The following is a 19,864-nucleotide window of genomic DNA, read 5'->3' as shown; positions in this document are numbered from 1 at the left end:
TCCACGGTCTGACCCTCTCCATGGGCGCGATTCTCCACTCCCGCTCCGGTTGGGAGAATCGCCTGGGCCGCCAAAATTTCCGGGGACTCTCCCAAGCGGCGGGAACGGGCCGGTCGAGCTTTGCGGGCCGCAGGCCGGAGAATCGCCGGAGACACCCAAAATGGCGATTCTCCGGCACCCCCGCTATTCTGAGGCCCGGCCAGGCCAAAACGGCGGGTTCCCCCCGGCGCCGTCCACACCTGGTCGCTGCAGTCGTGGGCGGTGCGTGAACGCTGGGGGGGGGGGCGGCCTGCAGGGGGGCGAGGGGGGATCCTGCACCGGGCTTTACCGATCGGCCCACCGATCGTCGGGCCGTCCTTCTGAAGGAGGACCTCCTTCCTTCCGCGGCCCCGCAAGATCCGTCCCCCATCTTCTTGCGGGGCGGATTTAGAGAAGACGACAACCACGCATGCGCGGATGACGCCCGTTATGCGGCGCCGGCCGCGTCATCTACGCGGCGCCCCTCACTACCTCACCGATTGGCGGGCCGGCCTCTCTGAAGGAGGACCTCCTTTCCTCCGCGTAGGCGGCCGCGGGGAGGACGGCAACCGTGCATGTGCGGGTGACGTCATTTATGCGGCGCCGGTCGTGTCATTTACGCGGCGCCAAGGCCGGGAAAGCGGTATTAGATAGTCAGTTACACGTTCTGTCTGTTTAATTATAGAATTGCACATAATAAAAAGTTACTTGGGTTTTCAAGTTACAAACCTGGTGACCGTAGTTTATTGGCTCAACCAAGGACCTCGGGTATTTTAAATAAAATCTAATTTCCCCTGTGTTGTGACTCTGGGTGAAGTGGGGCTGGAATTGACTGCACACCAGCCCAGGGGGTCGTGACAGGCTGAAGGCTGGTGAATTCGGAGAGCCCATGCAGACACGATGGGCTGAATGGCCTCCTTTTCAGCAGCCTAACAATTCCTGAATCTGTGGGTCTCCATTCTCTCCAGCTCTTCCGGGCGTCGAACGTGCTTTTCAGTTGGAACATTGTCCACTGTTTAGGGGCTGTTTAGCACAGGGCTAAATCGCTGGCTTTGAAAGCAGACCAAGGCAGGCCAGCAGCACGGTTCAATTCCCGTAACAGCCTCCCCGAACAGGGGCCGGAATGTGGCGACTAGGGGCTTTTCACAGTAACTTCATTTGAAGCCTACTTGTGACAATAAGCGATTTTAATTTAATTTCATTTCACTGGGAAACCCCTGCCCGAGATAATAACTCAGCTGCTCACTCTCACGTTGCTGTTAGTGGGATCGCACTGTGCACCAACTGGCTGCCGCTTTTCCCGAAGGTACACCAGTGGCTATGTTTCATTGGCTGCAAAGCATTCCGGGGTGGCCTGAGGATGTGAATGGCGCTATGTAAATGTAAAGTCTTCCTCTATATCCTGCATTCTTTGTCGATCTTTATTCCTCCTTCTCCACCAATAGGAACCCTGCTGGTAACTGTGGTCACCAATTAAATTATTATTGAATAATAGAATGGTTACAGTGCAGGTGGAGGCCATTCGCCACGTTGTATCTGTGATGTCCCTCTGAAGGAGAAACTTGCCCAGAACCATTCCCAGCACACTCCTTCTATTCCCATCCAATTACCTCTTCAAAGCCTCAATTGGATCTTCGTCCACCAGCCTCTCAGGCAGCACATTCCCAACCTTAACCACTCTCGGCATGAAGACGTTCCTCCTCATGTCTCCTTACCTTAAATCCCGCCCAATTGTCCTCCTTCCACCAATGGGAAAAGTCTCTCCCTATCTTTTATAAAATAAATTTAGAGTACCCAATTATTTTTTTTCCAATTAAGGGGCGATTTAGCGTGGTCAATTCACCTACCTTGCACATCTTTGGGTTGTGGGGGCGAGACCCACGCAAACACGGGGAGAATGTGCAAACTCCACACGGACAGTGACCCAGAGCCGGGATTGAACCTGGGACCTCGGCGCCGTGAGGCAGCAGTGCTAACCGCTGCGCCACCGTGCTGCCTGTTTCCCCCTGTCTACTCCCTCCAGGCCCCTCATGATTTTGAAATCTCCTCTTAAAAGCATTCTGGCGAATCTTTTCTGCACCCTCTCTCTAACGCCCTCCTGAAGTGCGGTGCCCAGAACTGGACGCAATAATCCAGCTGAGGCCAAACCAGAATTTAATAATTAAGTCAAGAAAGACTTTCCACGGGCGAGACATTGAGGCCCAAAATCAATATTGCCCTCGGCGCAAAACAGCCGCAACAATGACCAACTTGGCGCGGCGGAATCCTGCGACAGAGCGATACGGGTGTTCAGGATATCGCTAACAGGTGGGGGCCTATTCATGAGGCAGGCTTAGTAGTTCCCTCAATTGAACACAGGCCTCAGTTGAATCACGAGGTGATGCGCCCGCGGGCATTGAGGCCCACGTTAAAACAGCAGCAACAGTACAGGAACCACGCAAAACAAAGCCAAATTCTCCAACATTTCTATATTGATGTGTCCCACAGGATTCCCACAGTCCAGAAGGAGACCATTCGGCCCATCAACCCTGCACTGACCCTCCGAAAGAGTACCCAATCCTAGCGCACACCCCCACCCTATCCCCGCAAAACCCCGTAACCTCGCCTGCACATCTTTTGGACACTAAGGGCAATTTAGCACGGCCAATCCACCTAACCTGCACATCTTTGGACTGTGGGAGGTAACCGGAGCATCCCACAGGTCTCTGTGTCCAGTAGGTCATTCGGCCCCTCGAGCCTGCTTTGCTATTCAATGCGATTATGGCTGATACAACTGTGGTCTCCACTCCACTCCCTTCCCTGCCTCCCACAACCCTTGACTCCCTTGTCAATCAAAAACCCAGCCTTGAATATATTCAATGACCCAACCCCCACTGCAAACTGGGGAGGAGAATTGCAAAGAGCAATGATTCTTTGAGAGAAGAACCCCTTTTAATCTCCACCTTAAATAGGAGAGACCCCCCCTATTTTTAAACTCTGTCCCCCGAATTCTAGATTCCCCCACGAGAGGGGACATCCCCTCAGCATCCACCCCCTCAAGCCTACAGGGAATTGTACCTGTTTTGGTACGATCACCTCCAATTTTGCATTGTGCACTGAATCGCTGGCCGTTTGGGGGCACAGCCATTTTCAGGGCCTCCTGCTGAGTGCTGGGGATTTGATTGAGCACCTGAGTGCTGGACTCCGATGTGGTATTATCATAACTATCAGCATTGCAAGGGTTAATGTACTGCCGAGAGTAGCCACTAGAGGGAGCTAGTTGCAACTATAAAAGGCAGTGATTCTCGACCTTAGGGGAGGAGTGTACGCAGGAGCTAGCGAGTGTAGGTCAAAAGAGCAGATAGTGCAAGTGAGAGTAGATAATAGTTCAAACCAGTGTGACCACCATAAGTAGTGAGATTAGCTGTAGATGAGTAGAGTCGATGTTATTAGTCAACTGTGAATTCTTAAGGAGTACATGTTGAATCCAAGTTAGTAGTGTAAATAAATTAGTAGCTTTGTTTAAGTTCAAGCTATTTTGTTGTCTTTGTGAACACTACTCCAACCATCCTGAAACAAGCAACACAAATAGCAACACACTCCCAGTCGCATCTCATTTGTACCCTGGCTGCATCCACTGAAGAATCAAGGTCCCATTATAAAGCTTTACAACCGAGAGGTGTTTGAATTCACTTGCCGTAAGCCAGCCTTTTCTATAATTGAACATTCCACCTTCAGCTGAAGGAAGTTTCAGAGATTTAGTTTTGTCAGTGGCTGGAGAAATGTTATTAGTATTGATAATCAATGTTTCTTTCTTGCATCTTATTGCATGCATTCCTGCATTGTCAATCGCTATTCCAATCAACTCTCAAATTGATCTGTAAATCCTCTGGTGCACATCAATTCTCAAACCTCCAGTTTCCAACCTCTCTCACAAACCTGCAACAATTTTATCACTGTTCCTGCTCTCTGTGCATTCTTTTCTTCTCTTCAAACATTGCCAGCTGACAGTCTTCTAATTTCCTTACACTCTCCTCTAATCCGACACATACTCCATGGGCGCGATTCTCCACTCCCGCGCCGGTTGGGAGAATCGCCTGGGGCCGCCAAAATTTCCGGGGACGCCGGTCCGACGCCCTCCCGCGATTCTCCGAAGCGGCGGGAACGGCCAGGTCGAGTTTTGCGGGCCGCAGGCCGGAGAATCGCCGGAGACACCTAAAATGGCGATTCTCCGGCACCCCCGCGATTCTGAGGCCCGGATGGGCCGAGCGGCCAGGCCAAAACGGCGGGTTCCCCCCGGCGCCATCCACACCTGGTCACTGCAGTTGTGGGCGGTGCGTGAACGCTGGGGGGGGCAGCCTGTGGGGGGGAGCGAGGGGGGATCCTGCACCAGGCTTCACCTGGAATGTGGGGTGGCCCGCAATCGGTGCCCACCGATCGTCGGGCCGTCCTCTCTGAAGGAGGACCCCCTTCCTTCCGTGGCCCCGCAAGATCCGTCCCCTATCTTCTTGCGGGGCGGACTTAGAGATGACGGCAACCACGCATGCGCGGGTTGGCGCCGGCTAACCCGCGCATGCGCGGATGACGTCCGTTATGCAGCGCCGGCCGCGTCATCTATGCGGCGCCGCTTTTACGCGGGCGACAAGGCCTGGTGTGTGTAGATGACGCGGCCCCGATACTGGCCCATTGTCAGGGCCTGAATCGGTCGGGACCGGGGCTGTTCCGCGCCGTTGTGAACCTCGACGGCGTTCACGACGGCGCGGCCACTTCGGCGTGGGAGAGGAAAATTCCGCCCTCTGCCTTCAGTCCTCACTCTTCCCACTCACCGGCAAAATCCAGCCTGACCAAACCTGGATTCTGCTGTGTGAATACAACAACATTGATATTGATGGTGATGAGCGTGAAGATATTGATGATGAATACAACAACATTGATATTGATGGTGATGAGTGGGGAGATATTGATGATGAATACAGCAACATTGATATTGATGGTGATGAGTGGGAAGATATTGATGATGAATACAACAACATTGACATTGATGGTGATCAGTGGGAAGATATTGATGATGAATACAACAACATTAATATTGATGGTGATGAGTGGGAAGATATTGATGATGAATACAACAACATTAATATTGATGGTGATGAGTGGGAAGATATTGATGATGAATACAACAACGTTGATATTGATGGTGATGAGTGGGAAGATATTGATGATGAATACAACAACATTAATATTGATGGTGATGAGTGGGAAGATATTGATGATGAATACAACAACGTTGATATTGATGGTGATGAGTGGGAAGATATTGATGATGAATACAGCAACATTGATATTGATGGTGATGAGTGGGAAGATATTGATGATGAATACAACAACATTAATATTGATGGTGATGAGTGGGAAGATATTGATGATGAATACAACAACGTTGATATTGATGGTGATGAGTGGGAAGATATTGATGATGAATACAACAACATTAATATTGATGGTGATGAGCGGGAAGATATTGATGATGAATACAACAACGTTGATATTGATGGTGATGAGTGGGAAGATATTGATGATGAATACAACAACATTAATATTGATGGTGATGAGCGGGAAGATATTGATGATGAATACAACAACATTAATATTGATGGTGATGAGTGGGAAGATATTGATGATGAATACAACAACATTAATATTGATGGTGATGAGTGGGAAGATATTGATGATGAATACAACAACATTAATATTGATGGTGATGAGTGGGAAGATATTGATGATGAATACAACAACATTAATATTGATGGTGATGAGTGGGAAGATATTGATGATGAATACAACAACGTTGATATTGATGGTGATGAGTGGGAAGATATTGATGATGAATACAACAACGTTGATATTGATGGTGATGAGTGGGAAGATATTGATGATGAATACAACAACATTAATATTGATGGTGATGAGTGGGAAGATATTGATGATGAATACAACAACATTAATATTGATGGTGATGAGTGGGAAGATATTGATGATGAATACAACAACGTTGATATTGATGGTGATGAGTGGGAAGATATTGATGATGAATACAACAACATTAATATTGATGGTGATGAGTGGGAAGATATTGATGATGAATACAACAACGTTGATATTGATGGTGATGAGTGGGAAGATATTGATGATGAATACAGCAACATTGATATTGATGGTGATGAGTGGGAAGATATTGATGATGAATACAACAACATTAATATTGATGGTGATGAGTGGGAAGATATTGATGATGAATACAACAACGTTGATATTGATGGTGATGAGTGGGAAGATATTGATGATGAATACAACAACATTAATATTGATGGTGATGAGCGGGAAGATATTGATGATGAATACAACAACGTTGATATTGATGGTGATGAGTGGGAAGATATTGATGATGAATACAACAACATTAATATTGATGGTGATGAGCGGGAAGATATTGATGATGAATACAGCAACATTGATATTGATGGTGATGAGTGGGAAGATATTGATGATGAATACAACAACATTGACATTGATGGTGCTGAGTGGGAAGATATTGATGATGAATACAACAACATTGATATTGATGGTGATGAGCGGGAAGATATTGATGATGAATACAACACCATTGATATTGATGGTGATGAGCGGGAAGATATTGATGATGAATACAACAACGTTGATATTGATGGTGATGAGCGGGAAGATATTGATGATGAATGCAACAACATTGATATTGATGGTGATGAGCGGGAAGATATTGATGATGAATACAACAACATTGATATTGATGGTGATGAGTGGGAAGATATTGATGATGAATAAAACAACATTGACATTGATGGTGATGAGTGGGAAGATATTGATGATGAATACAACAACATTAATATTGATGGTGATGAGCGGGAAGATATTGATGATGAATACAACAACATTAATATTGATGATGATGAGCGGGAAGATAGTGATGATGAATACAACAACATTGTTATTGATGGTGATGAGTGGGAAGATATTGATGATGAATACGACAACATTGATATTGATGGTGATGAGTGGGAAGATATTGATGATGAATACAACAACATTCTTATTGATGGTGATGAGCGGGAAGATATTGATGATGAATACAACAACATTGATATTGATGGTGATGTGTGGGAAGATATTGATGATGAATACAACAACATTGATATTGATGGTGATGAGCGGGAAGATATTGATGATGAATACAACAATGTTGATATTGATGGTGATGAGTGGGAAGATATTGATGATGAATACAACAACATTAATATTGATGCTGGTGAGCGGGAAGATATTGATGTTGAATACAACAACATTGATATTGATGGTGATGAGCGGGAAGATATTGATGATGAATACAACAACATTGATATTGATGGTGATGAGCGGGAAGATAATGATAATGAATACAACAACATTGATATTGATGGTGATGAGTGGGAAGATATTGATGATGAATACGACAACATTGATATTGATGGTGATGAGTGGGAAGATATTGATGATGAATACAACAACATTCTTATTGATGGTGATGAGCGGGAAGATATTGATGATGAATACAACAACATTGATATTGATGGTGATGAGTGGGAAGATATTGATGATGAATACAACAACGTTGATATTGATGGTGATGAGTGGAAAGATATTGATGATGAATACAACAACATTGATATTGATGGTGAAGAGTGGGAAGATATTGATGATGAATACAACAACGTTGATATTGATTGTGATGAGTGGGAAGATATTGATGATGAATACAACAACATTGATATTGATGGTGGTGAGTGGGAAGATATTGATGATGAATGCAACAACATTGATATTGATGGTGATGAGCGGGAAGATATTGATGATGAATACAACAACATTGATATTGATGGTGATGAGCGGGAAGATATTGATGATGAATACAACAACATTGATATTGATGGTGATGAGTTGGAAGATATTGATGATGAATACAACAACGTTGATATTGATGGTGATGAGTGGGAAGATATTGATGATGAATACAACAACATTGATATTGATGGTGATGTGTGGGAAGATATTGATGATGAATACACCGACATTGATATTGATGGTGATGAGCGGGAAGATATTGATGATGAATACAACAACATTGATATTGATGGTGATGAGCGGGAAGATATTGATGATGAATACAACAACATTGATATTGATGGTGATGAGCGGGAAGATATTGATGATGAATACAACAACGTTGATATTGATGGTGATGAGTGGGAAGATATTGATGATGAATACAACAACATTGATATTGATGGTGATGAGCGGGAAGATATTGATGATGAATACAACAACATTGATATTGATGGTGATGAGCGGGAAGATATTGATGATGAATACAACAACATTGATATTGATGGTGATGAGCGGGAAGATATTGATGATGAATACAACAACATTGATATTGATGGTGATGAGCGGGAAGATATTGATGATGAATACAACAACGTTGATATTGATGGTGATGAGCAGGAAGATATTGATGATGAAAACAACAACATTGATATTGATGGTGATGAGCGGGAAGATATTGATGATGAATACAACAACGTTGATATTGATGGTGATGAGTGGGAAGATATTGATGATGAATACAACAACATTGATATTGATGGTGATGAGTAGGAAGATATTGATGATGAATACAACAACATTGATATTGATGGTGATGAGTGGGATGATATTGATGATGAATACGACAACATTGATATTGATGGTGATGAGTGGGAAGATATTGATGATGAATACAACAGCATTGATATAAATGGTGATGAGTGGGAAGATATTGATGATGAATACAGCAGCATTGATATTGATGGTGATGAGTGGGAAGATATTGATGATGAATACGACAACATTGATATTGATGGTGATGAGTGGGAAGATATTGATGATGAATACAACAACGTTGATATTGATGGTGATGAGCGGGAAGATATTGATGATGAATACAACAACATTGATATTGATGGTGATGAGCGGGAAGATATTGATGATGAAAACAACAACATTAATATTGATGGTGATGAGTGGGAAGATATTGATGATGAATACAACAACGTTGATATTGATGGTGATGAGTGGGAAGATATTGATGATGAATACAACAACATTGATATTGATGGTGATGAGTGGGACGATATTGATGATGAATACAACAACATTGATATTGATGGTGATGAGTGGGAAGATATTGATGATGAACACGACAACATTGATATTGATGGTGATGAGTGGGAAGATATTGATGATGAATACAACAGCATTGATATTGATGGTGATGAGTGGGAAGATATTGATGATGAATACGACAACATTGATATTGATGGTGATGAGTGGGAAGATATTGATGATGAATACAACAACGTTGATATTGATGGTGATTAGCGGGAAGATATTGATGATGAATACAACAACATTGATATTGATGGTGATGAGCGGCAAGATATTGATGATGAATACAACAACGTTGATATTGATGGTGATGAGTGGGAAGATATTGATGATGAATACGACAACATTGATATTGATGGTGATGAGTGGGAAGATATTGATGATGAATACAACAACGTTGATATTGATGGTAATGAGCGGGAATATATTGATGATGAATACAACAACATTAATATTGATGGTGATGAGCGGGAAGATATTGATGATGAATACAACAACGTTGATATTGTTGGTGATGAGTAGGAAGATATTGATGATGAATACAACAACATTGATATTGATGGTGATGAGCGGGAAGATATTGATGATGAATACAACAACATTGATATTGATGGTGATGAGCGGGAAGATATTGATGATGAATACAACAACATTAATATTGATGGTGATGAGTAGGAAGATATTGATGATGAATACAACAACATTGATATTGATGGTGATGAGCGTGAAGATATTGATGATGAATACAACAACATTGATATTGATGGTGATGAGTAGGAAGATATTGATGATGAATACAACAACATTGATATTGATGGTGATGAGCGGGAAGATATTTCCAGGGGTACCTGGTGAATGGTCTCAAGACTCTGAAATTGATATGTTTGTCAAGGTTAGCCCATCGGAAGATGAATGGGAGGAACTGATGACTATCTCGCTGTGTAGCTCAACGGATCACACACATATACTCGAGCAAGACAAGGGTGACCCAACGTCTGGATCGTCATGGCGAGAGAGTGTCTGCATCGTCATTTCCAGTGATGAGGACCCATTGAGAATTGCCTCAGCGAGCGAAGGGGCAGCATCTGTTGTCGTAGATCGAACCACCCCCCAGACGCCCGAAAGCGAGGTGCTCCAACGTCCAGTTGACGGTGCAGAATTGGGTGTTGTCAGTGGGACGCATTGGTACCTCAGGCTCCCCCTGAGCATCCACATACTTTCATACACATGCAGACCAGCACCGAACCAGGGGTTGCCAAGTCCAAACATAAAAAGAAAAGAATTTGCAAGCTAATTGTTAAAACAAGAAGGAGGACGAGGGGAAGAATGGGAGAGCTAGCTCATCCCACTGGCAAAAACAAAAGAGAAACAAGTAACATGATGACCAATAAGCCAGAGACGGAAAAGACAAAAACACACAATGAAGCAGTAAACACCATTGTTGGAACTGTCATGTGACTGTCCCTTTAAGAAAGGTTTGGTCTTACCACCTGGCTTGTAGCACGGCTTCAGTGATGTCATTTGTGGGTGGAGCTGGGCTGTGGCTGTCAGGTGAGGGAGGTTTAGCGTTTGGGTTTCAGTTTCGGTTCGTTGCTTTGGACTGCAGAAGAAAAAGGCAGTGTTTCCCTGTTTTCTCTGTTTTTATTTTAAAGCTGTTTAAGTGTGGGTGTGGCAAACCGCCTTGGGAACTTTAAAGATAGAGTTGCTTTCCCGAAGGAGTTTTGAATCAGCTGGTTGGAGGCTGAATCTCGGGGAAAGGACCAGTCCCATTCCAGTGAGATTACAGTGTGCTGGCCACACCCTTGAAAGGGATTTTGGTTTATTGGATTTTGTATGGATTTGGAACAGTTACTAAGGGGGATTCATTAAGAGTTATAAACATAGATTACTGTAGCTGTTGCGTGATTTTTCATGTTTGTAATTGAGAACAACTGTTTTACATGTATTAACTTCATTCTTATAATAAACTTTGTTTTGATAAAAGTGCCTAGGAAGTTTGATGAATCACACCTGAAGTGAAGTCTCTTGTGCTCATTCAAGCCAAATTCAACATGAAAGTTAGAGGTCAGGTGAACTACATAATTCACTTTGGCGTTTCTAAGCACTGGCCCATAACAGAAAACACGAACAAAGAACAAGCTGGCGACGCACGTGTGGCAATCTCGGATGCATGCCTTCTGAAGGCACAGGGTAAAAAGGGTATGAAGCAAGAGAGCAGCGCGCAAACCTTCAAAAAGGCTGGCACAAGCCCAAGTGATAACAGAGGTGATCCCGTGAGGGAGGCCCAATGACCTATGCGAAAGGGACAGGCACTGACCAGGCATATCATGTTTATGGACACCCTAGTTAAACCTGTTATAATGTTCATGCTTATTACTAATGTATAGAGTAATGATAATAATCATGTTTGTAAAAAAAGTTCAATATCTCCTAAGGAAGGGGGATGTGGTGATATGCCTGTAGATAGTATTGCATGTACTCAGGAGTGTGACCTCCCACTAACAGGTGGCCATGCATGCAGCAGTGTGACCTCCCTCCAGCAGATGGCATCAGATATAAGTCTGATCAAATCGGGTGATCCTTAGAAGGTTGTAAGACGTATATGAGGACAATCGTGCATAAGGGTAATTCTAGGGGATTCTGAAGAAATTCTATGATAACTTGCTCTGTATCTGATTGTAACCTTACCATGTACATTAATAAAAATCCTGGTTTGGACAAGTCACCAGCAGTTCAGTAGATTCCTTGCAAGATAAAGTACACAGAACCCAACAATACTCACACACCAACGAATGTGATCGACAGCTAATTAATTTTGAAGTGTAGTCACTGTTATATAAGCAGTTTTCAGTGAACTCCTACTCACTGCAAAGTGTTAACGATCAGATAATCTGTTTCAATGATTTACGGCGACGATGGATAAAGATTAATTACACTCGCGAGAACATCTTGCTCTTCTTCAGACAGGATCCGAGAGCAGACAGGATGTCCGTTTAAAACATCATCTGAAAGGCAGTAGCTCTGACAGTGCAGCACTCCCTCAGTGTCAGCCTGGACTTGTGCACGAGATATTCCCAATGCCAAAAACACAGGAGCACCAGTCACACAGAGTATGGAGATGGATTTATTTGTACATTTTCACCAGAGTCTAAAACTTTCTTTACAGACGTTACACCATGAAGTCGCCTTTCAAACAGTAGCAATAAAGAGCAGGACTCTTTCCAAGGTGTCAAATTGCTCAGGAAGTCGCAACATTATGGACAACAACCCCAGGGAGTGAATAAGCTTCTGTTCACATTCCAAAGAAAAAAGAAAATGCGAAATCGAGATGAACATTGCCTTGTGCCTGTCGGAACGGAGTAACATTTTGGTAATCAAAAGTTGAAACATCTACTTTTAAAACATTAAAGTGAAATAAATCCAATCCAAAATATGTCTGTTTTCTAAAGCACCACTTCACAACAATACATTGAGCTGCCCGACAGCCAAATCAACTCAGAAGCAGGAGAGAGCGAAGCAGGTTGGAGAATCAGAAAATTCCTATTGTTTCTTGCAGTGATTTACCGAAGCGATGAGCAGTCATAAACAACCAACTAGTTAGTTACTTTGGCATCAACATTACTCACACGCTCATGCACACAAAATACCGTCACAAGTGTCGAATTATTGCCGGGTGAGAAATCTACGAGGCTCTTCAGTTTGGAGGACCCAACGTTGCAACAGTTTCTGAAAACGTCGGGTGTACTTTTTCAGCCATTGTAAACAAACTTTGGTTCTGTCCAAAAAAGAATTACAAGTGACTAACTCTTGCACTGCGCTCGACTTCACCCAGGCGAATCTTCAAATATTTCAGTGACCTGCTCTGAAATACAGTCAGGACCAAAGCCGCCAAGCTCTCTTCGATTCAGGGATAGAGTCGCACCCCCTGCCTCAGAGGAACTCTTGGCTCGTTGCGCTCCCCACTGCTTTCCACCAGGTCTGACCGCCCAAATTTGCAGTTTTCCTCATTTATCTGCGAGGTTTCGGTCGTCGGGGCCTGGAACCCAGTCACAAGGTTGGCCATGTGGACAACGTGGACCTTATTGGCCGCTTGCTTCTTCAGGAGGCAAGTGAAGACCTGTTTGAATCTCTTGCGAAAATGCTTCGATATCAAAGCGTAGACAATGGGGTTGAGGCAGGAGTTGGCATAGGACAAACAGTGAGAGACAAGCCGCAGGGCATAGGTTGCCTTGTTAAAGGGGAAATAACCAAACCAAAAGCACAGGATCACTACGTGGTGGGGTAACCAACAGAGACAAAAGAGCACAGCGACAATGATAATCATTTTGGTCACTTTCCGCTTCGCTTTCTTGGATTCGGAGATGGTTCCGATGGGATTCACCGATGTCCACAGGTGTTTGATTGTTCTGGTGTAGGCAAGACTCAGGATTGTAACTGGGATTAAAAAACCAAAAACGAAAGAAGAAACGTCCATTATTTTCCTCTTTCTGTCCTCCCAGATTGGCACACAGACGGGTATGCCTCTGAAATGAACGATCTGGTAGTAACTCAGGTATGGTCCAGCCAAGATGATCGACAATGCCCAGATGACAGCAATGGCTGCTGTAGCATTTCGAGCTGTGCGGAGATCTCGGGATTTCAAGGGATATCGTATGGCCAGATATCTACAAACAGAAACAAGGGATATGATCATACTCTGTCATCAGCCTTTCATTTCATTACATCAATTAGTTTAAACCTTTACAAGCTTCAGAATCACAGAAATGCAGTGCCGGACAGGCCTTTTAGCCCATCAAGGCGGCACTGACACCTGAAAAACACCTGACCTGCCTACCTAATCCCATTTTCCAGCATTTGGCCCATAGCCTTGATAGTAATGACGTGCCAAGTGTTTACCCAGGTACTTTGTAAAGGGTACGGGTCAACTGCCCAGGAACTGGAACCCACTCCAGGAACTGGAACCCACTCCAGGAACTGGAACCCACTCCAGGAACTGGAACCCAGTCCAGGAACTGGAACCCACTCCAGGAACTGGAACTCACTCCAGGAACTGGAACTCACTCCAGGAACTGGAACTCACTCCAGGAACTGGAACTCACTCCAGGAACTGGAACTCACTCCAGGAACTGGAACCCAGTCCAGGAACTGGAACGCACTCCAGGAACTGGAACCCACTCCAGGAACTGGAACTCACTCCAGGAACTGGAACTCACTCCAGGAACTGGAACCCACTCCAGGAACTGGAACTCACTCCAGGAACTGGAACCCAGTCCAGGAACTGGAACGCACTCCAGGAACTGGAACCCACTCCAGGAACTGGAACTCACTCCAGGAACTGGAACTCACTCCAGGAACTGGAACCCAGTCCAGGAACTGGAACCCACTCCAGGAACTGGAACGCACTCCAGGAACTGGAACCCACTCCAGGAACTGGAACTCACTCCAGGAACTGGAACCCACTCCAGGATCTGGAACTCACTCCAGGAACTGGAACCACTCCAGAAACTGGAACCCACTCCAGGATCTGGAACTCACTCCAGGAACTGGAACCCACTCCAGGAACTGGAACTCACTCCAGGAACTGGAACTCACTCCAGGAACTGGAACCAACTCCAGGAACTGGAACCCACTCCAGCAACTGGAACCCACTCCAGGAACTGGAACCCACTCCAGGAACTGGAACCCACTCCACGAACTGGAACTCACTCCAGGAACTGGAACCCACTCCAGGAACTGGAACTCACTCCAGGAACTGGAACCCACTCCAGGAACTGGAACCCAGTCCAGGAACGGGAACCCACTCCAGGAACTGGAACTCACTCCAGGAACTGGAACTCACTCCAGGAACTGGAACTCACTCCAGGAACTGGAACCCACTCCAGGAACGGGAACTCACTCCAGGAACTGGAATCCACTCCAGGAACTGGAACGCACTCCAGGAACTGGAACCCACTCCAGGAACGGGAACTCACTCCAGGAACTGAAAATCACTCCAGGAACTGGAACCCACTCCAGGAACTGGAACCTACTCCAGAAACGGGAACCCACTCCAGGAACTGGACCCCAGTCCAGGAACTGGAACTCACTCCAGGAATTGGAACCCACTCCAGGACCTGGAACCCACTCCAGGAACGGGAACTCACTCCAGGAACTGGAACTCACTCCAGGAACTGGAACCCACTCCAGGAACGGGAACCCACTCCAGGAACAGGAACTCACTCCAGGATCTGGAACCCACTCCAGGATCTGGAACCCACTCCAGGAACTGGAACCCACTCCATGAACTGGAACTCACTCCAGGAACTGGAACTCACTCCAGGATCTGGAACCCACTCTAGGGACTGGAACACACTCCAGGGACTGGAACACACTCCAGGAACTCGAACTCACTCCAGGAACTGGAACCCACTCCAGGAACTAGAACCCACTCCAAGAACTGGAACCCACTCCAGGAACTGGAACTCACTCCAGGAACTGGAACTCACTCCAGGATCTGGAACCCACTCCAGGACCGGGAACTCACTCCAGGATCTGGAACCCACTCCAGGATCTGGAACCCACTCCAGGATCTGGAACCCACTCCAGGAACTGGAACCCACTCCAGGAACTGGAAGCACCCCAGAAACTGGAACTCACTCCATGAACGGGAACCCAGTCCAGGAACTGGAATCCACTCCAGGAACTGGAACTCACTCCAGGAACTGGAACCCACTCCATGAACGGGAACTCACTCCAGGAACGGGAACCCACTCCAGGAACTGGAACCCACTCCAGGAACTGGAACCCACTCCAGGAAGGGGAACTCACTCCAGGATCTGGAACCCACTCCAGGATCTGGAACCCACTCCAGGAACTGGAACCCACTCCATGAACTGGAACTCACTCCGGGAACGGGAACCCACTCCTAGAACTGGAACTCACTCCAGGAACTGGATGTCACCCCAGGATCTGGAACCCACTCCAGGAACTGGAACCACTCCAGAAACTGGAACTCACTCCAGGAACTGGAACTCACTCCAGGAACTGGAACTCACTCCAGGAACTGAAGCCCACTCCAGGAACCGGAACTCACTCCAGGAACGGGAACTCACTCCAGGAACTGGAACCCACTCCAGGAACTGGAACTCACTCCAGGAACTGGAACCCACTCCAGGAACTGGAACTCACTCCAGGATCTGGAACCCACTCCAGAAACTGGAACTCACTCCAGGAAAGGGAACTCACTCCAGGAACTGGAACTCACTCCAGGAACTGGAACTCACTCCAGGAACTGGAAATCACTCCAGGAACTGAAACTCACTCCAGGAACTGGAAACCACTCCAGGAACTGGAACTCACTCCAGGAACTGGAACTCACTCCAGGAACTGGAACTCACTCCAGGAACTGGAGCCCACTACAGGAACTGGAACCCACTCCAGGAACTGGAACCACTCCAGAAACTGGAACTGACTCCAGGAACTGGAACTCACTCCAGGAACGGGAAACAACTCCAGGATCTGGAACCAACTCCAGGAACTGGAACCACTCCAGAAACTGGAACTCACTCCAGGAACTGGAAACCACTCCAGGATCTGGAACCCACTCCAGAAACTGGAACTCACTCCAGGAACTGGAACTCACTCCAGGAACTGGAACCCACTACAGGAACTGGAACACACTCCAGGAACTGGAACACACTCCAGGAACTGGAACACACTCCAGGGACTGGAACACACTCCAGGGACTGGAACACACTCCAGGAACTGGAACTCACTCCAGGAACTGGAACCCACTCCAGGAACTAGAACCCACTCCAGGAACTGGAACTCACTCCAGGAACTGGAACTCACTCCAGGAACTGGAACCCACTCCAGGAACTGGAACCCACTCCAGGAACGGGAACTCACTCGAGGAACTGGAACTCACTCGAGGAACTGGAACTCACTCCAGGAACTGGAACCCACTCCAGGAACTGGAACCCACTCCAGGAACAGGAACCCACTCCAGGAGCAGGAACCCACTCCAGGAACTGGAACCCACTCCAGGAACTGGAACCCACTCCAGGAACTGGAACTCACTGCAGGAGCTGGAACCCACTCCAGGAACTGGAACCCACTCCAGGAACTGGAACTCACTCCAGGAACTGGAAACCACTCCAGGAACTGGAACCCACTCCAGGAACGGGAACTCACTCCAGAAACTGGAACTCACTCGAGGAACTGGAACTCACTCCAGGATCTGGAACTCACTCCAGGATCTGGAACTCACTCCAGGAACGGGAAACCACTCCAGGATCTGGAACCCGCTCCAGGAACTGGAACTCAATCCAGGAACTGGAACTCACTCCAGGAACTGGAACCACTCCAGGAACTGGAACTCACTCCAGGATCTGGAACTCACTCCAGGAACGGGACACCACTCCAGGATCTGGAACCCGCTCCAGGAACTGGAGCCCACTCCAGGAACTGGAACTCACTCCAGGAACTAGAAACCACTCCAGGAACTGGAAACCACTCCAGGATCTGGAACTCACTCCAGGAACTGGAACTCACTCCAGGAACTGGAACTCACTCCAGGAACTGGAACTCACTCCAGGAACTAGAAACGACTCCAGGAACTGGAAACCACTCCAGGAACTGGAGCCCACTCCAGGAACTGGAACCCACTCCAGGAACTGGAACCCACTCCAGGAACTGGAACTCACTCCAGGAACTGGAACTCACTCCAGGAACTGGAACCCACTCCAGGAACTGGAAACCACTCCAGGAGCTAGAACCAACTCCATGAACTGGAACTCACTCCAGGAACTGGAACTCACTCCAGGAACTGGAACTCACTCGAGGAACTGGAACTCACTCCAGGATCGGGAAACCACTCCAGGAACTGGAACCCACTCCAGGAACTGGAACTCACTCCAGGATCGGGAAACCACTCCAGGAACTGGAAACCACTCCAGGAACTGGAAACCAGTCCAGGAACTGGAACTCACTCCAGGAACTGGAACCCACTCCAGGAACTGGAACTCACTCCAGGATCGGGAAACCACTCCAAGAACTGGAACTCACTCCAGGAACTGGAACCCACTCCAGGAACTGGAAACCACTCCAGGATCTGGAACTCACTCCAGGAACTGGAACTCACTCCAGGAACTGGAACCTACTCTTGGAACTGGAACCCACTCCAGGAACTGGAAACCACTCCAGGAACTGGAACTCACTCCAGGAACTGGAACTCACTCCAGGAACTGGAACTCACTCCAGGAACTGGAGCCCACTTCAGGAACTGGAACCCACTCCAGGAACTGGAACCTCTCCAGAAACTGGAACTCACTCCAGGAACTGGAACTCATTCCAGGAACAGGAAACCACTCCAGGATCTGGAACCCAATCCAGGAACTGGAACCACTCCAGAAACTGGAACTCACTCCAGGAACTGGAAACCCACTCCAGGAACTGGAACCCACTCCAGGAACTGGAACTCACTCCAGGAACTGGACCTCACTCCAGGAACTGGAAACCCACTCCAGGAACTGGAACCCACTCCAGGAACTGGAACTCAAACCAGGAACTGGAACTCAATCCAGGAACTAGAAACCACTCCAGGAACTGGAAACCACTCCAGGAACTGGAACCCACTCCAGGAACTGGAACCCACTCCAGGAACTGTAACTCACTCCAGGAACTGGAACTCACTCCAGGAACTGGAACTCACTCCAGGAACTGGCAATCACTCCAGGAACTGGAACCCACTCCAGGAACTGGAACTCACTCCAGGATCGGGGAACCACTCCAGCAACTGGAAATCACTCCAGGAACTGGAACCCACTCCAGGAACTGGAACTCACTCCAGGACCGGGAAACCACTCCAGGAACTGGAACTGACTCCAGGAACTGGAACCCACTCCAGGAACTGGAAACCACGCCAGGATCTGGAAACCACTCCAGGATCTGGAACTCACTTCAGGAAATGGAACCACTCCAGAAGCAGGAACTCACTCCAGGAACTGGAAACCACTCCAGGATCTGGAACCCACTCCAGGATTTGGAACCCACTCCAGAAACTGGAACTCACTCCAGGAACTGGAACTCACTCCAGGAACTGGAACTCACTCCAGGAACTGGAAATCAATTCAGGAACTGGAACTCACTCCAGGAACTGGAACTCACTCCAGGAACGGGAAACCACTCCAGGATCTGGAACCCACTCCAGGAACAGGAACCACTCCAGAAACTGGAACTCACTCCAGGAACTGGAAACCAATCCAGGATCTGGAACCCACTCCAGAAACTGGAACTCACTCCAGGAACTGGAACTCACTCCAGGAACTAGAAACCACTCCAGGAACTGGAAACCACTCCAGGAACTGGAACCCACTCCAGGAACTGGAACTCATTCCAGGAACTGGAACTCACTCCAGGAACTGGAAATCACTCCAGGAACTGGAGCCCACTCCAGGAACTGGAACCCACTCCAGGAACTGGAACCCACTCCAGGAACTGGAACTCACTCCAGGAACTGGAACCTACTCTTGGAACTGGAAACCCACTCCAGGAACTGGAAACCACTCCAGGAGCTAGAACCCACTCCATGAACTGGAACTCACTCCAGGAA

General features: G+C 46.9%; 1 protein-coding gene and 1 long non-coding RNA gene across 3 annotated transcripts in view; one reads left to right on the top strand and one right to left on the bottom strand.

Annotated features, from left to right (window-relative positions):
• Positions 1-19,864, top strand: part of LOC140403725 (uncharacterized) — a 163,805-nt gene that overhangs the window by 10,619 nt on the left and 133,322 nt on the right. The window lies entirely within an intron of this gene.
• LOC140403840 (galanin receptor 2b-like) overlaps positions 12,400-19,864 on the bottom strand; it is a 61,168-nt gene continuing 53,703 nt past the window's right edge. The window contains exon 3 of the mRNA XM_072492023.1: positions 12,400-13,937. Coding sequence (XP_072348124.1) covers positions 13,178-13,937 — 760 coding nt within the window. The 3' untranslated portion in view covers positions 12,400-13,177. The remainder of the gene's footprint in view (positions 13,938-19,864) is intronic.

Source organism: Scyliorhinus torazame, chromosome 29 (genome assembly GCF_047496885.1).
Source record: "Scyliorhinus torazame isolate Kashiwa2021f chromosome 29, sScyTor2.1, whole genome shotgun sequence".
Classification (NCBI taxonomy): Eukaryota; Metazoa; Chordata; class Chondrichthyes; order Carcharhiniformes; family Scyliorhinidae; genus Scyliorhinus; species Scyliorhinus torazame.
The sequence above is the reverse complement of the archived record's forward strand: the minus strand, read 5'-3'. Positions and strand labels throughout refer to the sequence as shown.